At 43.8% G+C, this 24,607-nt stretch overlaps 1 protein-coding gene across 4 annotated transcripts in view; it reads left to right on the forward strand.

The window, feature by feature from the left end:
• The first annotated feature begins 22,436 nt into the window (after positions 1-22,436).
• The window catches only part of ATRNL1 (attractin like 1), a 454,562-nt gene continuing 452,391 nt past the window's right edge, over positions 22,437-24,607 (forward strand). For 2 of the 4 annotated variants that reach the window (XR_013814745.1, XM_079793604.1), the window contains exon 1: positions 22,437-23,308. Coding sequence is in view for 3 of the 4 variants with exons in the window: in XM_079793604.1 (XP_079649730.1) it covers positions 23,016-23,308 (293 nt within the window). In the remaining variant the exon portion in view is untranslated. The remainder of the gene's footprint in view (positions 23,309-24,607) is intronic. The other 2 variants (XM_079793602.1, XM_079793603.1) reach the window with 2 other exon arrangements.

A 24,607-nucleotide genomic window follows, 5' to 3' on the forward strand; every position in this document is an offset into this window, starting at 1 on the left:
GTAACCGCAGGGACCAGGAAGCAGGCTCTCTCCTCTCACTCCCAATCCTCCCCAGTTATACAAGGCTTTAGGCTCTGTTTCTGCAAATATGCTTTTTCTCCAGGGCGGAGATGCTAACTAACACTGTCTCTCTCTCTCTCTCTCTTTTTTTTTTAATATATTTAATTGATTTTTTTACAGAGAGGAAGAGAGAGGAATAGAGAGTTAGAAACATCGATGAGAGAGAAACATCGATCAGCTGCCTCCTGCACACCCCCTACTGGGGATGTGCCCGCAACCAAGGTACATGCCCTTGACCGGAATCGAACCTGGGACCCTTCAGTCCGCAGACCGACGCTCTATCCACTGAGCCAAACCGGTTTCGGCTAACACTGTCTCTTTAAATAGGCTTAAGGATGGGTGGGCAGATAACCTCTAGCCACAGCTCCAAATATCTCTCGCCTTTCCAGCTCTGTGACCAAAAACACCAGGCCGCCACTCCTCTAGCTGCAATGTTTCAAAGGAATCCCAGGGCAGCACCAGCATCAGCCAGGCCTGGGTCACATGGTCAGCTGTGGCCTTTGCCTGGGGAATTCAGAACTAGGATGGGCGGCTCCAACAGAACTCCCAGTGACAGAGCAGCGTAGGAACCAGGCCCACAGAAAACAACAGATCTCCCCTGACTTCAGAGTGTGTATGTGGTTGTCGAGAAGCAGACCTCCAGAGCCTCCGTGGCCTGAACGTTTTCCCTGCAGGCAGATGAAAAGCCACATTCTTCCAGCTAAAATTTTCCATTCTCTTTGTGAGGCGTTTCCGTGGAGAGCCTGGCTTCGTGGGAGAGCGGAGGAAGAAAACAACTCATGATGTTTCTCATTAGGGCACATCGTCATTGCCATCCTTTAGGGACATCAGTCCAGTCCTCCCGTGGTTCACACGCGATTCCTTATTCTTGTGGCTTCGGGGTTCTTTCTTTTTCTCTCTCTTACTTTCTCTCTCTCTCCCTCCCTCCCTCCCTCCCTCCCTTTCTTCTTTCTTTCTTTCTTTCTTTCTTTCTTTCTTTCTTTCTTTCTTTCTTTCTTTCTTTCTTTCCTTCCTTCCTTTCTTCCTTCCTTCCTTCCTTCCTTCCTTTCTTTCTCTCTCTCTCTCTCTCTCTCTCTCTCTCTCTCTCTCTCTTTCTTTCTTTCTCTCTTTCTTTCTTTCTTTCTTTCTTTCTTTCTTTCTTTCTTTCTTTCTTTCTTTCTTTCTTTCTTTCTTTCTCCCTTTCTTTTTTTGAATGCTGCTCCTATTCCCTTCCCTAGAAACTACTCTATTAAGATGAATCTTATCCAAGCAGGCTCCTTTGATTATGTGCCAATTTAACTCATAATCATATACCTGGAAAAGAAAATGTCAGACACACTTTCATAGCTCAGGGTGTAAAACGTGGAGCACAAAGCAAACGGCGGGCTCTCTGATCACCCACAGACAAATGGAACTGTACTTCTGCTGGAACAAGCAAGGACAGAACACAGCGAAGAACAGCGTTTAAATCAGTGGTGGCCACATCTTATCTAGTCTGGGGAGACCATGGCAGTGGCTGATGGAAGGGAAGACATCACATCTTCAGAACGGGGCCTGTATGTTTAGGCCTAAGAGTTCAGTAATGGGAGGAAAACACGAAGCACAACTGTATTTGCCGTCCTATCAGGCCTCGCCTGGCCTGTGCCTGTGCCGGCGCCATTCACTTGGAGATGCTGGCCATCATCCTTCCCTCTCTGGCCGGGGCCTGACTGCGATGGAGAGAGACAGTCAAGCTTTCAGAGTTTGCAAAGCACTTTCCTTTCCACTATTTTAATCCCTCCCACCAGCTTGAGGGGCAGTCATGTCATTCCCATTTCACAGAGGGGGAAACTTGGGCTACAGCCCAGGAAGTTGGCTGGTGAGTTTGGAAAGGTAAACATCGGTGGATCTTAATTTTAGTGCACGGAAATACCGAGTGAGTGTCTAAAATGCGTATTCCTGTTCTCTGCTTTCAGAGTGTCCCATGGAGTCGGTTTGAGAAACTGAATTTTTGTTGTTGTTGTTAATCTTCACCGGAGGATATTTTTCCCATTGATTTTTAAAATATATATTTTTATTGATTTCAGAGAGGGAGGGAGAGGGAGAGAGAGATAGAAACATCAATGATGAGAGAGAATCATGGATAGGCTGCCTCCTGCATGCCCCTTACTGGGGACCAAGCCTGCAACCCAGGCATGTACCCTGACTGGGAATTGAACCATTACCTCCTGGTTCATAGGTCGAAGCTTAACCACTGAGCCATGCTGGCTGGGCTCCAGTGATTTTTAGACAGAGTGGTAGGGAGGGGGAGAGATACACAGCGAGAAACATGGATGAGAGAGACACTCATTGAATGGTTGCCTCCAGCACATGCCCTGACCAAGGCTGGAGATTGAGCCTGCAACTGAGGTACATGCCCTTGACTGAAATTGAACCTGGGACCCTTCAGTCTGAGGGCTGATGCTCCAACCACTGACCCAAACCAGCTAAGGTGAAACTGAATTTATTATCATGCTTCCTAGGTGATTTGAAATATGTGATTTATTAACTATACTTATAAAACATCATCTTGGACCCTAGCCAGGTGACTGGTGTAAAAACTAAAGCCCACAAACCATGTGACCAAGTTAACATTTCAGAGCCTCAGTTTCACCACCTGAAAAATGGGTAATGATCATAAAAGTAGCTAGCTGCCATCTGACTTACTTATGTTATCTCAACTAATCCTCTCTGTGAACCCGGGAGGTTGGTGCTATTGTTGTCCCATGTTATAGGACTCAAACTCAGATCATTTCTGCCCACTCCTTCTTGACATAATTTCCAGGTAGAAGTCATGCATAGAAAGTATCTAGCACACATTCCTAATGTTGAATGAATGGCAGTAGCTGTTCTAACTAAATCCTAAGACTGACAATTCCAACAGTAGAGCCACCGCCAAGAAGCAGAGGTTGAACCAGATAATCTCATAGGGCCCTTTCAGCTGGCACCGTGCTGTGACTTCAGCACACCAAGTATTCTCTACTTCAGAGGGTGTCTGGAAAGAGCGTGGCCTTTCTTAACTAAATGAGTGACCCAATTTTTCCTTTAAATGTAAATTTATATATAAAAAAAATGTGATCTTAGAGACAAAGACTGGAGAGACATAGAGAAAAGTGAGAACTATTGTGCTTTGATAGTATGGCTGTGGATGACATTTTTTTTTTATTGGAAGTTTCCTTTTATGTATGTTAATGTGGTTTCTATAACAAATGAATATTTGGAAGAAAAGCAGGATATGCTGCCCATTTACAGTGTATTTCTTAGATGCATTGCAACCACAATCTGCAACTGAAAGTCCTCTATAAAAAAGAGAAAAATCAACAAAAGAAAAGTGTCAGAGCTAAAAGACTTCAGAGCTGATGGGCCTAGACCTAGAATATATGCTTTTTGACCTTGCCTTATCTCAAAATATTATAAGTGAAATATGACAGCCTGCATCTCTCGTGCAGTGTCAACTACTGAGGCCTAATGATGTACTTTTTATGTTGGACATAAAGCATTAACATTTATAGTTCAGACCCTAAAGAGGAGGTGTTGATGAAAGAGAGAATTTCTTAGACCTTATTACCTTACAAGTATAGGAGAATAATCTCTGAGTATTTGATTTAATGAGCTCTTCAGATAGATTGCAGTCAAGTTGCTATCATTATTTCCATTTGCTCCTTAATTATCTTTTCACTTTAACAGAGTGAACTTCATGAATTGGGTTCAGAGAGCACGGTCCCTATAGCGGTGAGGGGAACAGTACACATCCTGGATTGCACTGGTGCCCTCTAGAGAGCACGGGTATGAAAATGGGGCAGCACAGTAGACTGGGCGACAGCACTGGATTCAAATCCTGCCACTGCTCTCTGGGTGACCTTGGGCAAGTTCAATGAACCTTTCGGGGCCTCTGATTCTTCATCATTAAAACAGGGATGGTAATAATTCCTACCTCATAGAGTCATTGTGATCTTTAAATAAACCGATGTTTATAGAAGAACTAGAGGCCCAGTGCATGAAAATTCATGCACTGAAGAGGGGGTCCTTCAGCCTGGCCTGCCCCCTCTCACAGTCTGGGAGCCCTCAGGGGCAGGAGGCGACCTGGCAATCAGGGGAAGGCAACGCCCCATCACACCTCTGCTGCTGCCACTGCCGGCAGTGCAAGCCTCGGCCGGCCCTGGTTACCTGAGCCTCCGGAGCACCTGGGTGGCTGGGCAGCCCCATCCGAGGCTTGCCTGCACCTTGGGCTGGCCCTGGGCAGCTGGGGGACTCTGGAGACAGGCATGCAGCAAGGCCGGTCGCTTGCCTGCCACCCTGGTGGGGCTAAGGGGACTGGGCACTGCCATCTTGTGGCTGTGGGTGCCGCCATATTTGAGGGCGGGGCAGTAAATTAGCATATTCCCTCCTTATTGGCTCTGGGTGCCGCCATCTTTGAGGGCAGGACAGTCAATTAACATATTACCTCCTTATTGGCTGTGGGTACCGCCATCTTTGAGCGCGGGGCAGCAATTAGCATATTCCCTCCTTATTGGATGTGGGTGCCGCCATCTTTGTGACGGCATGAGGGTCAATTAGCATATCCCCTCTTTATTAGATAGGATATTAATGAGTTGGCTTCATTAGAAAAGTGGCTGGTACGGATTAAGCGCTAAGTGTTTGTTCGATGAATAATAACTGTCACAAAGAGCAGACTAGCCGTTCTACATATAGCAGTGATTGAAACCGGAAGAAAGGCCTGTTCTCATAGAACTTACATTCTAAAGAGAGAAAGTAAGCAAAATAAGTCATAGAGCGGATGTATAAAGTAAAAATTAAGTTCAAAGCATGGGATAAGGCAGATGTTGTGATTATAATCAATTGGGTGGTTATTGAAAAGCTGACATTTGAGCCAAGTCTTCCGGGGGGTGAGGAAGTGAGCCATGTGGGTTTCTAGGGTAAGAACCTTCCAAGCTGAGGGAACAGGGAGTGCAAGGTGCTCGAAAACCCCAAGGAAGGAGTGCGACTGACATGCCCAAGAAGCAGCCAGTGTGATAAGAGCAGAGCATGAGGGGCAAAGGGCAGGGCATGCGGTGATGGTGGGGAGGCCCAGGTGGTCTGATCTACCACTGCAAGGGCATCAGCTTTTATTCTGAGCAACATGGGGAGCCATGAGAGGTGTTTGAGTAGGGGAGTGACATCATTCCCGTGTTTGGAATGGACTGCAGGGGAACGAGAGTTAGTGTGAGAAGACCCATGAGACACTTTTCCAGCAATCCAGGGGAGAGGGGGTGGCAGTTCAGACTTGGATGACAGCCGTAGGGGAGAATATGGCTCTGTCAGGCTGATCCCCTCTTATATCCCCTATGTCTATGCACATAGTAGGGACTCAATAAATTTTGTTGAGAGAATGAGTAGGTTAGAGATAAATTTGGGTAAAGTAAATTATACGAGGCTCTGTTTTCTCACCTTTAAAATAGGAGTAGGAGGAGGGAGATGTTAATAGTATATACCAGTGGTCAGCAAACTCATTAGTCAGCAGAGCCAAATATCAACAGCACAACGATTGAAATTTCTTTTGAGAGCCAAATTTTTTCAACTTAAACTTCTTCTAACGCCACTTCTTCGAAACAGACTCGCCCAGGTCGTGGTATTTTGTGGAAGAGCCACACTCAAGGGGCCAAAGAGCCGCATGTGGCTCGTGAGCCGCAGTTTGCCGACCACTGGGATATACCTTTGTGGGCTCTTGTGGGGATTAAGAAATGCGAAGATGTATTTATGAAACATGAGCTAATGCTAAGATGTATTTATGAAACATGAGCTAATGCTAAGATATAGTTATGCAACATAGGAATTCTAAGATGTATTTATGAAACCTAAGATAATGCTAAGATGTACTTATGCACCACAAGAATGCTGAGGTGTATTTAAGAAATACGTAAACATAAAATATTTGGGGAAGAGTTGGCCTTTGGAGAGATGGAGGAAGACAGACTTTCCTTCTTCACTTTATGTACTAAGAATAAAAGAAAGAAAAACATTTTGGAATGATGAGTCCTTTTTAACTTCCCTTTTGTGCTTTTCACAACTCCTTGAAACTATTCTGTCACGAGCGTGTGGAGCGAGACAGAAATGAAAGGCTAAGACCACTCAGCATTTCCCGCTGCTCTAGGGCAGCCGCAGCCTAAGACTCCTTTTCTGCGTCCTCCCCGTGGCCCATTTCTCTGACACTCTGCATGTGGGCATTATGCTTATCGTCCTCGCCTCTCCCTCTCTTTTTAGTTAAGAATAAAGCGAGCTTTTGAAGCTATTATAAAACAAGAACAACAACCTAGTTCATCCTCAAGGTCTGGAGCCTCTTATTCCTTCAAAAGAACAAATACATCTATTTACTGGTTAAGAGTCCCCTGAGCTGAAATCATTCACCACGGTGACTGCAGCCCATCTGTCCGAGGCAGAAGTTATCACTAAAGAAATGGAGTTCCTGGTCGGAATTTACAAAGTGACTATCCAAGGAAGGCTTCTGAGGCTTTTTGAATGGGGGCTCCACACGGTAAAGGCAAGACCTGCGTTTGGAGGCAGAGGAAAGGGTATGGGTCACAGGAGACTTGGTTTTCAAGCCTAATCTTAGGAGCACACCGAGAAGGAGCTGTAAGATGCAAGCACTTTAGCCTGGCTCTTCCGGGGCAACACTGGAAGGTTTTCCCACCCCAATTTGTCTTCCTCTCCTCGTCCTCAGCATTTCCTTCATGTCCGCCTTTTTGGAGCTAGTGTTGTCTGTTTGCTCCAGCTGACTTTCAGCTGTCCTTGCTGAGATCCAGCAGTCAGCAGTTCTCAATCCTGGCTGTACATTAGGAATCTTCTGGGAAACTTAAAAAAATGGGTGCCTGGGCCTTATCCAAGTCCTTTAATTTAGAATCTCTTCCTGGTAGATCCTGGATCTCTCTGTCTTTGTCTCTCTCTTTGTCTCTCTCCCTCTTCCTCCCTCCCTACCTCCCTCCCTTCTACCTTCCTCTATTTCTTAAGCTTTCTAGGTGATTTGAATCTGATCTGGAAGACCAGAAAACTATTAGCACCCTAAGGACTATACGTACTAACAATAACAGTGATCATATTATTAATATTAATAGCTTATATTCATTGAGCTTTAAATGTGTTGGCTAATTTAATTATCAACTACAACTCCATGAGATAGTTGCTGTTATTATTAATATGCCAATTTTACAGATGAGGAATCCAAGACACCAAAAATTTACACAATTTGCCAAGTGAGTGCTCAAGCTGGAATTCACACTGTCTGTTTCAGTAAATCAGACTATTTGCCCACACTCTTCACCGCCAACGGGTGCTGCCCACCTGCAATGCTGCCATCACAGAGGGCACACTGCCTGTGTATTGTCTCCTTGTTAGGCTGAGTCATTCATAACCATGGCCTAGACCTTAAAAGTAGCATATGACTGGTATAGTCAACTTCTCTGACTAATCGGAACTAACCCAGAAACTCCATCCCCCGTTTCTAAAGTGATGGAAATTATTAACCTGCATTCTGTGATCCCTTTTGTAATCTAATTCATGCAATAGATCCATTGCATAAATTAGTATCATAAGTTTTCTATAAATTGCACATCGATCAGTGTGAGATGTAAGATGAAGCAGTAAGAGTTTTCCTCCAAAGAATGGTCTTTCTGTTTGTGACAAATTATTCTTGGCAATGTAATTAGCCAGTTGGGTTATTGAAACAGATGGGAAGCATTCCTTCCAAGATTTTAGAACTGAAATGATTCCGTCTTGTGATAAATGTCAATTAAAATAGTTTTCCCTTCACAGGAAAAATGAAGAAAAAAAATAGTTTAAGAAAATATCAACGCTGATTGCCAGGGGAAATTTGTTTCTGCAGTAAAATAAGCAAAACAAATCAAATCCCTTGAAATTAGGAACAGACTGTCTTCTGAAGTCAAATTCACATCTGGAGGTTTTTATGAAATTTATTGGAATAGTTCCGGTTTTCTCTATTTTTAGTATAACAAAAAGATTCTTATTGTTTATTGAATTTGGTCTAAAATGTTCCTTTTAGCCAAGTCCTGACACAGCTCCTATAGGGCTGGAAAATGTTCTCTTTGCTGACAACGGAGCAAAGATCTTAGGGAGTCAGGCCAAAGTGGACTTTCAATCAGAATATTCTTTCGCAATTATGTCTAATGCCACAGGGTTGACCCACATGCAAAAAGCTGGCAATAAGTAGCAAAATTAAAGAATCTATGATAAGCACATTGTATTTATCAATGCTGTTCAAACATATGAGTTTAAATGGCATTTAAAGAATGCTACTATACTAGGCATTTATTTTGGTCAAAGATGTTTTTAATATGATATCAGAAGTCAGGAATCTAAATGCAATGTATTCAGAAGGATGTTGAACAACTGAATACTCCTGTGTGATCGCAAGATACCTTTGATCATATAGGAGTTTCCATGCTACATTTTGATTTTGAAACATTCGGAAATATGGATCAAAATCTGTTTTACAAGCAAACTACCCTCCCCCCCCTTTTTTTTAAGAGAAAAGGCAAGGAACCATTCTCATTCAACTCCTTAAATCTAAGATTAATCTATTGATATTTTAGCCAATATTGAAAACATTCACATTTTTTTATGTAAATTCTAAAAAATCTTTTAAAACCGGGAAAATTAGACAAACTCTGTCTTAAACGATGGCTATTATTGCTCAGTCATGAATACTAAGAGTGCCTTGAGGACTAAAAGCTGTTACCGGGAGCAGTTAGAGTTAGCAGCCTGAGACAGACAGAAGGGAGCTCTCAGATGGCCTCCTGGGCCATACCTTTAAATCTAGGCTCAAGAGCAAATCTGTCAGAAAAAAAACCTTTGACAGAAAAATCTTTGCCACAAATCCAGGTAGTTACAGTGGTGGGACCTATCGGAGACATTGGAATTTGTGGGAGCTCAGGTTGGGAAGCAGGGTCTCAGCAAACTCAACTCTACGTGACCTTGAAACTGAATTTGAAATACAAGTGTTGGTGAGCTAACTGGACGTTGCAGTTAGCCATCCATTGATGCCATCGTGGAATGAGCTGGTTAGGTCTGGTTAAGTTTAATCTCAGTGGTAGGATAGGTGGCATTTAGGGCCACCTACACGTGGGAGCCTAGCAATCACTGCTGAGATCTGATTTTTCATTCAATTTAAATGACCTTTGTAGGCCGAATGGCTGAGCCTGCTCAAATACTTTCTGTCTGGGATCTGAGGTAGGACTGAGTGTACAGGCAGGGAGATTCAGGCCTGGAAGAGTGAGGTCAGGGTGCTACATAGCTGATGGGCATATACCACGAATGAGGGCCATTGGAATGGCTCCACATAGGGGACATGTCGATAAATATATGGAAACATTTTGCTTTCTCCCTATACAGTAGCCCATTGAGGATGAACACTTAGACTAAGTGGGCACTTCCCTGACTACTTACTCTATTAAAAAAATCACACTTTCCTCATGCTCCCAACCTTCCCATTGCTGTTTCTTAATTTCTTTTTCTCTTTAGCACTCTATGTATCATACTTATTATCTCCTCTCATTACTTCTCAGGAATTAAGAGTGAAGAAATTTGAAGTTCAGATTCATGAACTTGATCAAGATTTTTTTTGTGTGTGTGTGTTAATCCTCACCTGAGGATATTTTTTCCATTGATTTTTAGAGAGAGTGGAAGGGAGGGAGGGAAGGGGCAGGAGGAAAGGTAGAGGTAGAGATAGAGAGATAATGAGAGAGAGAGAGAGAGAGAGAGAGAGAGAGAGAGAGAGAGAGAGAAACATCAATGTGTGAGACACATCGATTGGTTGCCTCCACACTCAAGTCAGCTCTGGTAATGGTATAAATATATTTCCAAAATAGAATCTCATGGACATCCCTGACTGGGAACCATGGAGACTAGCACTCCATGACTATTTTGAATCCAAGGCAGCCTTAGCATCTTCAGCAGCAGGAGTTCATGGCTCATCACTCCACTGCTCACTTAGCAACATGATTCAACAGCTCTCCGTGAGCCTGCTTCTGTTCTTTGTCTAATTACTAGTAGAGAGAAATCTCATCATCTTCTACTCTATCATTTTCTGTGTCCTAGTTGGAACTTATCTATAATTTTTTCTTCCTTATAATTTTCACCTTTTCTTGTCCCTCCTCTTCCCAATGGTCGATCTCTTTCTGCACAATTTTTCAACTTCAGTTTTTGCTCTTGATTGCTTAATTTTTTTTCTATATTTCCTAATTCAAATTCCCAGAAGTGAGAATTTGATTGCCCCAGTTCATTCCTGTTTGATTAGTGCTTTTGCACCAAGTCCCTTTGTAAAACTGCTGGTGCCTACAAGTTGGTGCTTGTCTCTGTGCTAATTATCACCAGCCGAGGAGAGCACAATTGTATGTGCAAAACATGGCTTCCTGAGTAGGCTTTATCCGTGAAAGGTATGGAAAGGACACATCTTCTCAGAAGTTAAGGGCTTATCTCTCATCGTAATTATAATGCAGGTGGTAAAGGAGTAGTGGGTTTTTCAAGACCCACCCTCATGGAAATCTAGCAGTACCTAGATGTTTTGTTTAACCAAGTAGATGAACACACCAAATGGAGAATATTGAGATGCTGTGATATTAATGCATCTCAGAAAGAAATAATTAAGTTAGTTCTAACCCTTTTGGAAAAGCATGCAGACACCATCACAAATAGTTCAAAGAATGCATTTGTAAAATATGTTTTTATTGACTTTAGAGAGAAGAAGGGAGAGGGGGAGAGAGATAGAAACATCGATGATCGGCTGCCTCTTGCATACCCCCTACTGGGGATCCTGCACATCCCCTACTGGGGATAGAGCCCACAATCTGAACATGTGCCCTGATGGGGAATTGAACCTGAAACCTCCTGGTTCATGGGTCGATGCTCAACCAACTGAGCTGCTCCAGCCGGGCCAAAGAATACATCAAAAAGAGCAGTGGTCATCAAATAAGTAACTATTGTGGTTTTCAAAGGGTTGTAAAATGTTGTGATAAATTTACATTCAGTTTTACAAAGTACACATCCTCATTTTGAATGGCCGGCTCCGTTTTATCTTCTTCATCTCCAAAATGACTGAGCTAGAGAGAAAAATAATTTAGACAAGAACAATTATAATGATAACAGCCAGTGAAGCAAGACAGAACCCAAAGGTGAATGAGTAGGACTTTTCAGTTGGGGAAAAAAACACACCTAGAAATCTGATTAGAGCTATAAAATAATAAAAGTTAAAGAAGAGGATAATTGGACACTTTTATTGATATTTTTAATAATTAAGGACTAAAAGGACAGTTGATAAAATGAAAAGGCGGAAAAAAGTTTAAACTAATTAAAGAGTTTTTTAAAAAAACTGAACAATTAACTTCAGAAATTAAATTATGGGATAATTGCTACAGATAATTTCGGATGGTTCAGAAAGATTAGGCATTCATATGAATGAGGATAGCATTTGCAGCAACAGAGTTAGATGAAAAATAATGAGCACTAGCAAGTGCTGGGGCTTTAGGGGACACACTGATCATAAGCCAGAGGAAATGTTCCCACCTGATATAATAATGTCAACCCGCCGGGACTGTCAGGCATCGATAAGACTTCTGAGCGTGTGCTGGGGGGTTGGCATTGGCTTCTTCGGTGGTTTCCCTGGAGTTATTGCACCCGCAAAGGCATCAGACCAACTCAGTATTGCTGCCTTGTTGTTTATTCATCCATATTTTTGGTGTCTGGCTAGCTCAGAATGCCCATATTTTTTCCCTTTTAATGAAGTTGACTTTTTTTTTTTCTTAGTTTGAGTGATCATTTCCAGTTTCAGCCTTTCCAAACTTTCTCTAATAAATATTTCATCCTGACGAGTCTGCATGTTTAAAAGAAGATGGGTTGAGCCAAGAATCTGTCGGTAATGATGTTGTTATTTATGCAGAAGAGATCTGGGGAAATTTCGGAGATTGACATTTCCCTAAGCATCCTCCTAGCCATTAAAAATAGGCAGGACTGATGCTGATGATTCCTGCCAGACTTCAGTCTGGGGAGGGTGTTTCCCAGGGAAGACCTAACCTTTCATTCTACTTCTCCCCTTAAATTCACTCCCTGTGCAGACAGAGATGCCCAAATGCTACTACTGCTAATCCAACCCCCATTTGGCAGGAGGTAGCTACCCATCATGATTGACTTGAGGTACAGGTCAAAGCTTTCATTCTGTCTAAAATCCCACCATTAGCATTTAACTTCTTTGTGTTTGTTCCCTCATTGGTCTTCTTTTAAAAAACATACCCCCTCCCTCCACGGACATCATGTTACACTAAAATTCTAAAAGGGTGTTAGTGCCTTCCTAGAGTCATTTGTCTTTGAACAGGCCAACGAGTAGTCAAAGAATGTCCACAGTATGTGTGTGCTGTGTGTGCATTCTGAATAGGAGAATGGGTTACTGCGGTGGCAATGAGGATGATTCCTTATCAAAACTAGCCTCAGGAATAGGTAAAAGTCATTCATGCTAAGATGTTAATAAAGGACGGTCAAACCAAATGTGTTAGCCCTTCAAGGGCATTAGCAATAGAACAAGGGCCCCCCAAACCCTTAAGCTAAAGGACAAAATCGCTGAGCTGGAGTTTCCAGTTTTAGAGGGTGGTGTGTGTTTCTTTCTCTGGAGCCTTCCAATGGTCGCTGCAGTCACCCACACATGTGGTCCCTTCCCTCACGGAGGCCCAAGGCTGTGAGGTTGTGCCACCTGGGAGACAGGCACGGGACATCAAGATGCAGGGGTTTCCTGAGCTTGCTTTCTGGCTCTGCTATCACATGGCCCCACTGGGTCCTGGAGCGGTGCTCTCCAGGAAGGAACAGAAACACGTACCCACCAATAGGGCTTCACAGCCTTAAAAATAACTTTGACATCTCATTTGGAATTTTGATTCTCTCAACAATGTTCAGGGAGGACATATATATATATATATATATATATATATATATATATATATATATATATATTTTAAAACATGTTTTTATTGATTTTAGAGAGAGAGGAAAGAAGAGGGAGAGAGACATAGAAACATCAATGATGAGAGAGAATCATTGATTGGCTGCCTCCTGCCTGCCCCACACTGGGGATCCCGCCCACAACCGGGGCATGTGCCTGACCTGGAATTGAACTTTAACCTCCTGGTTCAGGGGTCAATGCTCAACCACTAGCCATGCTGGCCGGGCGAGGACTGATATTTTTGCCGTTTTACAGCAAAATGGCTCTTGGCCCCATTTTCTAGGCACTCTCTTGTGCTACCTCCATAAACTACAGGACTGTGTCCAGTGATGAAGAACATGGCCACAGAGCATCTCCGAAAACGTCTGCGACCAAGTGCTTCAGATAATTTAATCAATACACCTCTTCCACATTCTGCCTGATTGCGGAGATAACATTTTCTCTGTTGACTACAGAGCCGATTTTCCTAGAAAAATGTATGTTCCCCGCAAGACTTTCAGACTATGTTCTAATGAATAAAGTGGAGAACTTGTGGCTCTTGCTTCAAAGCAATGTTCACGTTGCATCTTCTTTCTTTTAATTTAAAATTTCACTTCGGCTTTGCGGAGGGGTACGGGTGAGGGACTTGCAATTAGAAAAATCCTAAGGCTGGTTCTAATTTATTTGTGTACATTTTCAAAATCACTGTGCCTGGAGTCTTCCAAGACTGATGTTTTTAATAAGTAGAGTGTCGTGTTATCGGGATTTGTGGGGCTTGGCTCTCATCTGTCAGATGTTGTTTGTTTTCTTTGTGTGTGTGTGTGTGTGTGTGTGTGTGTGTGTGTGTGTGATGTTCTGTGGTTCTTCTTTGTCTCTGGGATCTGTATAAGGAAACCTCCCAGCATCCTGATGGCTGGGTCTTTCCTGATCAGAGGGCCCATAATTCTCTTTCTGCTCTTTTCCATGTACATGTAAACATATTTTCCACTGTCAGGACCTGAAGCCGCTTTCTGAAAGCTAGTATGGGATGGTCCTTCTGAATTGTTTATTTTGCTTGGGAGCTTTTGTGTTTTTTAAAAGTACTTCCTGTTTTTCTTACGTTGACTCACTTTTTCTTTAAACAGAGGGAATCTGAAAGGCGCCTCAACTTGACTAACGGTTGACAGAAATTCTACCTGGTTTATCTCTATGTGGACCATGCGTTAAGAGTTTGCCTGTAGCTGTTGGATTTTTCTCAAACATAATCCTTTCTATTACTCATAGTCACAAGTGCCTCTCTGGGTTCCATGACACTCCTTTTCAGTGTATGTCCCTTCTTAAAGTTGGTTTATTTGGATGTAAGATGCCACAGGAGCCACTCTGTCTAAAATCCTACCATTACTATTTAATTTCTTTGTGTTTTGATTATTAGGAGTCATCGTGAGAACTTAGAATGATCTACTGGGGCAGTGGTCGGCAAACTGCGGCTCGCGAGCCACATGCGGCTCTTTGGCCCCTTGAGTGTGGCTCTTCCACAAAATACCATGGCCTGGGCGAGTCTATTTTGAAGAAGTGGCGTTAGAAGAAGTTTAAGTTTAAAAAATTTGGCTCTCAAAAGAAATTCGAATCGTTGTACTGTTGATATTTGGCTCTATTGACTAATGAGTTTGCCGACCACTGTACTGGGGGAAAATGATGATTTCTGAATATAAAAGAGTGATATTTCCTTTTTTTGTTACCTGATTCAATCTAAACTTTTGTTCATTTTTACAGACAACTATATTTTAAGAGCTCTTTTCTCCCTTTTCTTGCAGGAAAGTGCCAGCAAATGACTTCCTGGAATGGAGAAAAGGCTCCCAAGCCTTTTATCTTCCCTATGTCCTCATTTCTCTCAACGTCCAAACCAGGAGCGCATAGGGAAGCCTATTCGATGTCTTGCAATGGCTTGGAGAGTTCTGAATTTAGGGCCCCTTTCCTGACACATTTTGTCAATCACTGGGCCATGCCCTGGCTCCCTCTGCTTCTTCTCTCTTGCTCACACCCTTCTCTCATTCAGTAAATCAAAGTCTTAACATCTCCATTTTAAAAAAGAATTTTGCTGCCAACTTGGCTTGTCAAATTGCCTTTATTTTTTTTTAAAGTATGTCCATTCCTCTCTGGCCTTCCTCTCCATACTTAGGCAGGAACTTTAGCCAGCTAGTTAACGGATATTAATGGATAATGCCTATGTTGCAGACCCTGACCTGGGCCTTTAATGTATGCCTTTCGCTGTGCTGGCAAACTTTCACTCGGTTGCAAGTTTTGGGTTCAAGTTTCACTCTTTGGCTTCTGTCCTTCGTTTGGCTTAGTTTTGCCTCTGCTGTCACTGTTTTGTGTGACATTGGGCAAATCGCTATCTTTATTGATCTTTGGAAGGTTTTTCTGGAGCTAAGCAGGGATGGCTAATTAACTTGAAACGTTTTCTTATTAGCCTGAGCTATAAGATATGAGACCAAAACCAAAAAACAAAACTTGGACTACCTTTTAGGAGAACTAGGGTCTTAGGCTTGGCTCTGCCACTTGCCACTGTGTGAGCTTGGATAAGACACTTGACTCTTCTGGGTCCCAGCAGCTCGTCTGTAAAATGGACTAGATCCATCTTTAAAACAGTGTGGCTTTCTTCTAGCTCTGCGTGTGTCTTTGTGCTTTTGTATTGTGTTTCATATCAATCCAAATCTCTTTAAAAAATCCTTTCCTTCACACAGAATTAGAATTAATTGTTTCTAAGAGTAATTTTTCATGAAAATGAAATCAAAGTTTGCATGGTGCTTTGCCATGTACTAGGTACTTTTATACATTGTTGTTTGTATCCTCATCTCAGCTCTGAAATGGGCATTGACAGTTACCATATTTTCCAGCATATAAGACCCCCGACTTTTGAGAAGATTTTCCTGGGTTAAAAAGTCGTCTTATACGTCGGAAAATACGGTAGTTTGACTATTCCCATCTTATGGCTGGGAAAACTGAGGCTCATAGTTTGATGGATATACAAAGGTAATGAGTATTTGATAATAAACCCATATTTTTATTTATTACTTTGGGTTTTTGGAAGTAATTTTTTTTATCCTCACCCATGGATATATATATGTTTGTTTGTTTGTTTTTTAATTTGAGAGAGAGCTACAAAGAGACATTGGTTCGTACGTGCCCCGACCAGGGATGGAACCCGAAACTTAGGTATGTGCCTTGACCAGGAATAGAACCTGCAACCTTTTTGGCATAAGGGGTGCTGCTCCAACCAACTGAGCCACCCGTCAGGGCAGAAGTAATTTTCAATTTTTAATCAAAGAGTACTAGAAGTCTTATAATAAAATGCTATATTTTTAACCCTCTTCCCTACACCTTTAACTTTTTTCTTCAGTATGGTATAGTTATACTGCTATTTCTGGATTTGACAGTTTTGGACATGCAATTACTTCTTATTAAGGAATTGAGAATTTATTAGTTTTATCCCTCTCCTATTTTTTAAAAATATATTTTTATTGATTTCAGAGAGGAAGGGAGAGGAAGAGAGAGATAGAAACATCAATGATGAGAGAGAATCATTGATTGGCTGCCTCCTGCACACCCAACTGGGGATTAAGCCCACAACCCAGGCATGTGCCCTTGACCGGAATTGAACCGGGGACCCTTCAGTCCACAGTACGATGCTCTATCCACTGAGCCAAACCAGCCAGGGCCCTCTCCAATTTTTTTAATAGAGACATATTATAAATTTTTGGTTAAATCAATAGTGTTTATATTATTATGATGTGTAAATATTACTGCTAATCCATCTTGTACAGGTTTCTTTTGTCTTTTTTTGTAGTCAACAATTGCTTCATTTTGTTCATTTACTTAGATTTCCATGTGCTTATTCTATTTTCCTTCCAAATACTAGTAATATTTTTTCCAAAAGCTCAAACAGTTCCAAGCACTCATGTTCACTGTTTCCTAGATAATTCTCTCCCCAGTCCTCTGGGGAACTGGTTGGACTTCCAGGTAGGACTGGTTGCTCTGTTGGCTTAGGGCACAGTTGTCTGTTGTCCTAGGATATCTCTTCACAATTCTCTTACATCTTTTCTCCCTTTATTCCATTTTCCAGGCGTTTCCTTAAAGAAGAAATAAATTTTTATGAATGTTGTGTGACTGAAATTATCACACAAAATGTCTGTGTGTCTTTATTTTCATACTTGAGTGATAGCTTGGCTGTGTATAGAATTCTATGTTGAAAATAATTTCCCTTATATCTCTACTTACTTTTAGCATCTAGATTTGCTATTGATAATTTTAATATTATTCTTACTTCCAATCTATTGCATTTGTCCCTTTTCATCCCTCTATTCTTGAGCTTTTTTTTTTTTTTTTTTTTTTTTTTTTTTTTAATTCAGTGTTTTAGGCTGCAGTGGGTCCTTCATCTGGAGGCCAGTTCAGTTCTGGGAAATTCTCTGATGTTGAAGAAATTGATACAAACCAATATTGTCTGCTCCTACAAAGGAGTTGTGCATTAATGTACTATCACATTATCAAATGTATACATTTTATAAATGCTTAATTTAAAATAGTGTCTATTATGCACAATCATTAATGACTCTTCTTATTATCTTAAAATTTCCCTCCTTAATAAGAGGAGAAACTTTTTGTTTTTTCATTCTAATTTCTAGATTTCCTAGACTTTATTTTCCAAAAATTTTCAATGGATTTTAATTTTGTTGACCCTCCTTTTGCAGGGGGGGTTGGGGGGGGATTTTTTTTTTTAAAAGAAGAGTATCTAGTTCTTGTTTCACAGTTGCAAACTCTTCATCAGTTGACTGTATTTTCTCTAATTCTTTTTCTCTGTATTTGTTTCTATCTTTTATGTCTAATGAACATTTACTATTTGTATTTAAGAGGGAGTCATAAAAAATGATTGGGTGAGGCTTATTGACTGGCAGGCTGATCCTGCGGTCATGCATTTGGTTGGAGACTCTAAATAAGAGTCTTTTCTCTTGGACTATTTAATTTTGCAGATAAGTGTCTTTCAGTTTTCTGCCTGGTTTTTTTTTTTTTTAGTTGGCTGTAGGTATTCTGGGAATAAATAGTAAAAAGGGACAGGGAAATCTTACCATTCGATATATAGATTTTTCTCTTAATCTCTTCATTTTCAGCTGTGTACCTCATTCCTTTCTTCTATTACGCCCAGTGCTCTAAGTCTGGAGACTCTCTGATTCCATTTCTCAACAGATTAAACCAACAGGGTAGGGTCTGGAGCAATCTTTAGCTACTTGGGGTAAAAAAGGGGGCTGTGGGTCCTTATATTGCTCTCAACCATTCTCCTTGTGTTCATGTTAGAGTCCCACCTCTACTCTCCATGGAATCTCTTGCCTCTGAGTCCTGAGGTTTCCTGGACTGTTCAGGAGAAACAGGCTGGTTATTGTTATTCATTTGTGCAAGCATGCATATGTTAGTTACCATGTCTCCGTTTACTTTCCTCCTTCCAACCCATTGACTCGACTTTTCCAAAGGCATTGACCCTTCTCACCTACTAGTTGGTGCTTTCCTCATTTTCTTTGTCATTGTGAGTTTATGCTTTGAAAAATTAAAAAAAAATTATTTCCTGTCATTTTAGTAGAGTTTAGAACAGGTCCATGCACATACTTAATCCACTGTGTTTAGCAGGAAGTCCTAGCTCATATTTTTATTGAATTAATTGTCACAAAAGTCAAATTTCTGTAATTGACTACTAGTGACCAACTGTTTGTGTGTTTGTTTGTTTATTTATTTATTTATTTTTGTAACAAGTTTGAATATTTAGGATGAAAAGTTTAAGGATGCTCATTTTATTTCCCACTTAAAAAATATATTAGCCCAGCATAGTGAATTTGGACTCTTTGGATTTATTTCCTTGGATTTACTTATAACAATATGTTTGAAATGTGTTAAGTAGAAAAATTGGCAGGACCAGAGTGTATGTGTGTTTGCAAGTGCGACAGCAGGATAAATCAGTAGAACGAAAGAATGAATCAGAAGGAAAGAAAAAGCAGCATCAGATTTGGAGTGGGAGGGAGGGTGGTGTTTCAGATATCACCATATAAACATTTTTAATACCATCGATAATTTCTTAATGAGCATCTAAAGATGACTTTTTCTTTACTGTGTCATCTCACAGACTATTCATGCTCTCAAAATACTTCCTTTAACTGCAAGCTTGCAATATCTTGGCTGCTTTCAGAAGCCTCATGTAAGTCACACGGTGAACAAATAACCAGAGTAGAGATCATTTTTCATTTAAACAACTGAGGAGGGATGCTTTGGTTTATTGATCCCAATAGAATCTTTTACTTTTTCAGTAGCAATCAAGAGATCAGTGGACCTACCATTTCTCTTCTTAAAAAAAAAAAAAATCACTTGAATTTCCTTCAAATAACTTGTGAAGTGTTAGATTTTTGCCCATCATATTGTAGTACCATTGTTAAGTGGTAGAATGGAAATAAAACACACTCCCCAAAATAGCTACAGGTCCTGACATAAGGCTAGCTGTGGAGAAAACAAATATACTTTTCTTACCATTCCCCTTGGAGACATTTGAACAGGTAATTTTGATCCTAACAGTTTCATTCTACTTTTGGAAAACTGACTTCCCCCCTCACCGTCTTTGGAGTAAATTTTCACATTTCTGCTGGATTTATGAGTGCTATTACCAATACTATGAATTATTGTAGTGTCATCTAGCACTGCTAGGATGCTGACTCTACTTCTTTAGAAAAAAAAGAGACAATATAATGTTGGAGTTTTAAAATTTCTTGATCATATAAGATAGGGAAACATCAGTCAAGATTCTAGGTGAGCTTTATCACTGAGTTTTTGTGCGACCGCTGTAAATCATTTAAGTTTTCTGTGTCTACCTCTGTAAAACATGTGACACTCCCATGTAGAAGGAACTTGCAATCTAGTGAGCCTCAGAAAAGATAAGCCTATCCAGGGGTATGACTCAAGTTGTATTCATCTTTGTTTTCTCTTGCTTACATTTGTAATGGTTCCTCAGTAAATGTTGACTAAAAGAATTTCAAAGAGAAGTAGGACACAGGTCAAGTGGAAACCCTGTGAGATCCTAATGAGAGTAATTTTGTATAAATTTAATACGGTCAACTTGATTCTAAATATGCTGAGAGGAGGCCTGTGGGGCTGCATGTTCTTCAATGTAACACGAAGTACTGAGCTGCTTATAGTGGTTACAAGATTCAGAGATAGGTCTGAATGGGCAGATCCTTAGCTGGAATATGGGCTGCAGTCAGTACGTGGCTGAGCAGTGATCTCGCTTGTTAAAGGGGCTGCACTGTGCCATTTGAATTGCCTTCACACTCAGTGATGTTTTTAAGGGCTTGGATACTTTCCACATGCCTGAAAGCAACTCTACAGTAGATGTGAGAAAGACGTGACTGCCTTTAAACTTTGGCTGGCACGGGGGAAGAATGGAGAAGGCAGCAGAGATTGTGTATGTATGGCTAATACTAGAAAGAGTTCTAGGTAAGTCATGGAAATTAAAAGGTGTGATCCAAGAGAACATCCTGTTTTTATTTTTTTTCCTTATTTTTTTTAAAAAATGTATTTTTATTGATTTCAGAGAGGAAGGGAGAGGGAGAGATAGAAACATCAGTGATGAGAGAGAATCATTGATCGGCTGCTTCCTGCACACCCCACGTGGGGGATTGAGTGGATTGAGCCCTGAGGGGAATGGAAGGGGGACCTCCTGGTTCATATGTCGATGCTCAACCACTGAACCACACCAGCCGGGCCTTATAATGAAGAATGTTCTCTTCCCTTCTTCCCCTATCCCGAGTAGTCTCAAAGGATCATCTTTTTGTAGAAAATATGTGGAAGGAAGAAGGGGCTGTCCTAAGTTTTAAGGTTTGAGGATGATATATCAAATATTGGTTTTATGGGAGAACTGTGATTTTTCTTGTTGTTCTATAAATAAAAATCATGGGTTTTCTTTTTTCTACTTTCCAAGGAGCCACCTCTTTATGGACCTTTGTTTTCTTCAAGTCACTGCCGAAGTATTTTCAAATCAAGCCAACACTTGAATTTATTCAAAGCATCTGCTGATAGAAACAGCCTGGTAAATGCTGGGAAAAAGTATGGAAGTCAGAGCACTTGTGTTGCAAGCTTGGTTCGCTGCTTTCTCCGCATTTGCCATTGAGAAATCTTTCAACCTTGCCGAGTCTCTAGGCTCATCTGTGAAATGGGGTTAATGGCGGATTTCATCTGCAGAGTGGGGATAATAGAGATTAAAAGTGATGACGCGGGCACATTATGCCCCACATAAACACGCGTTGAATCTTAACAATAATATTATGACTGTGTGGTCACAACTAAAAGTTTTCTCCATTTGCTGTCAGAAATGCCTTTGGCGGGTTCCAAATTCCTCTTCGTCCTCCTGCTCTTCTTTGGAGGGGATCCAGTAACCTTGCTGAAACGCTGCAGTCCGTAGTGGGGCTCTTTCTCAAGGGTTCCGATAGCCTGTGCGGAGAAGGCACAGAAGTACAAAGCAAACATGTCAGCATGTGCCATCAAATCTTGGAAAGTCATCTGAAGGAGGGAAGACTGCCGCTTTGGAAGGAAAACGGCTCATTTGGGGCATCCTTTCTACTCTTCTTAAAAAAAAAAAAAAAACAACCAAAAAAAAAAGCCACGATGTTGCAATATTTTTCAAGGCAAAACACTGTCCCAGATGGAGGAGGAAACACTGAGGAGCAGAAAAGGCGATACCTGGGATTCCGAGGCGACGTTGGCAAGGCGGGGGGAGGGGGCGCTGAACCGCGCGGATCTTGGATGGGGGCGCGGGGGGGGTGTCATTATCTCGGTGGAGGACATTGCTCCCCTTTGGGGAGGTCCCTCCGCGGACCTGGCTCCGCGGTCCTCCAGTCCCCGATCCCAGCCCCTCCCAGCCCTTGCGGACCCCACAACGCGCTGCACACGCTCAGCTCTTTGTGTGCGGTTGGAGTTTTTTTTTTAAGAAAACACAAACAAATACAAAAGCGAAGAAGTGAAAAAGAAAGCGGCCGGAGGATGGGGTGGAGGAAGGGGAAGCGCCGGGGAAAAGGCGCCGCACTTTTGCAGCTGCAGACGGCGGGCGCGTAGGGCTTCTTTTCTGCTGAAGCTGCAAGCTGGTCCCGAGCTGATCCTTCGTGTGTGTGGGGGGCGAGGGGGGCGCGAGGGGCGAGGGGGGCCGGGCTCCCCGGCGCGCGGCGGGCCAGGGCACCGCGGGCACGCGGCTCACACCTGGGGGGCCACTCACCCTCCGGCTCCCGGGTCGGGCGGGTGGGGGCGCGCACGGGGGAGTCCCGGATCCTCGTGAAGGCGGGGCGAGACCACGGCGCCGGGCCTGTGGGGGTGAGCGTGGGCAGGCGACAGGCCGGGGGGCGGCGGTCCCGCGCCCTGCGGGCTCCAGTTGCAGCGCTCGTGGCTGCCTAGGGACACGAGAGAGGAAATGGCTGCCGGGGGGCCATCGGCCGCCCGCCGGGAGGTGCGAGGCTGACTCCCCGCTTCCCGAACCCCCCTCGCTGCTTTGGACGCGCCCACCTCGGGGCTCCAGGGGCCCCGCCCTGCCTGGCGCACGGGGCTCGGAGCGGAGGCAGTTGGCGCGAGCCACGGGCGAGGCGGGGCCGCGCGCGCGGGGTCCCCTCCCCCCCGCAGGTCCCCCTCCTGCAGGTCCCCTCCGGAGCGCCCCGCGCAGCCTGCACCGCCGGCTCCCCGCCTCCGGCCCGGCTCGGGGCGCCTCGGCGGAGGGCTCGGCCCGCTGAGGACAAGGTCAGGAGCCGGAGAGGCGATGCCCGAGCGCGACTGGAAGGCGCCGAGCGGAGGCGACCGCGGCGGGGATCTGTCCCTCCAGCCGGGGGAGCGGGACCGGGGCCGGCGCCGGTGAAGAGCCGCCGGAGGGGCCAGGTTTCCTCCGGGCGGATTGCCCTCCGGAGCATCCCTGTCCGCGGCCGCGAGCGCAGCCCCCCGCCGGGCAGGGGCGCCGAGGACCATGGAGCCGGGACCCCCGGCCCGCGCCGGCCCCCCGCCGCCGGCGCCCGCGGGGCCCGGGAGGGCGCGGGCGGCGGGCGGCGGCGGCGGGGGCGCCTCCTCCGGGCTGCTGGCCGGGAGCAGCTGGCTGCTGAGCTATGGCTTCCTCTACCTGGCGCTCTACGCGCAGGTGTCCCAGTCCAAGCCGTGCGAGAGGACCGGCTCCTGCTTCTCCGGCCGCTGTGTCAACGCCACCTGCCTCTGCGACCCGGGCTGGGTGGGGGACCGGTGCCAGCACTGCCAGGGCAGGTTCAAGTAAGTGCCTCGCGGGACTCCGAGCCTCCGCCCTGCCCCTCGCCCGTCGCGCCCCCCCCCCCCCCCCGTCCCCCTCGGCTGCGGCCTGGGGGGTCCCCCCGGGCCGGGAGCGGACCCGCCGCCCCCTCCAGGCCCCGCGCGGAGCACTGACCCGCTCTGGACGCCCAGCTTTCCCGAAGGTCCAGATGTCCGCAGCGACTTCTGGGCCCCCGCTTATCAGCGTTTCCACACTCGGTGACAGTGCCAAACACCATTTTGTTAGGACACACACACATTTTTTTTTAAAAATCAGAAATTATGCAAGTAACTCATGAAGTACTTGAGCATCGTGGAACACGCCAGCCATACAGAAGTGGGAAGGTTACAAGTTAGGGTCTCCCAGGACCTGCCCCTCCCTCCCTCCTATCGCAGTGTTCTCTCTGGAGGTAACCACTGCGAATATTTTATTTAGTAATAATAATAGTGGCTCTAAGGAGAGTTTAGGATGGGCTCACTATCTGCCAAACACCGGTTCTAAGCGCCTAGCGTGGATGAGCTTAGTTGTTCCTCACCAGCAGCTCAGTGAGTTTCTAGAAACAGAATGGACCTGCAGAGAGGAATCAGGGCAGTGAGTGTCATTTGCCCCAGATGACACAGGAGGAGGGCCGATTCGCGATTGCAAACCGGCCAACTTAACTCTAGAATGTTTACTGTGAGCCAGTCCACTATGTTGAATTTGCTAGGACACTCTTACATGGAGAAACGAGAGTGATTTTTGGTTAGCTAGAAGAATGCAATGCCCGGGCTTTTTAATGTGGTGATGATAACGGGGTTTCCTAACTGGTTATTTCCCCGTCAGCTGTTGTATGGGAGCATTTGGTTTTTCTTTCTTTTTCTTTTCCCCCAGATATTTTTTATTGATTTCAGAAAGGAAGGGAGAGGGAGAGGGAGAGAGATAGAAACATCAGTGATGAGAGAGAATCGTTGATTGGCTGCCTCCTGCACGCCCCCTAATTGGGATTGAGCCCACAATTTGGGCATATGCCCTGACTGGGAATCGAACTGTGACCTCCTGGTTCATAGTTCGATGCTCAACCACTGTCACTGGTCAGGTGGCTTTCGTTTTTCTGAAACTCAAGGCCCTAGGAATTTGCATTAAAACAGTAAAGATGCTTTCTCCCTGTTGGATGATATTTATTGCATTCCTGCCTGATATGAAAAGAAATGGGTGAATGTGGGGGAGCAGAAAATAAGATAGTTAAGGCCATTAGGGTTGCTGTTAAGTCATTGCAGTTAAGTCATTGAGTAAGTCCTCTTCTT

This window comes from Cnephaeus nilssonii (assembly GCF_951640355.1).
Source record: "Cnephaeus nilssonii genome assembly, chromosome: 16".
NCBI lineage: Eukaryota > Metazoa > Chordata > Mammalia > Chiroptera > Vespertilionidae > Cnephaeus > Cnephaeus nilssonii.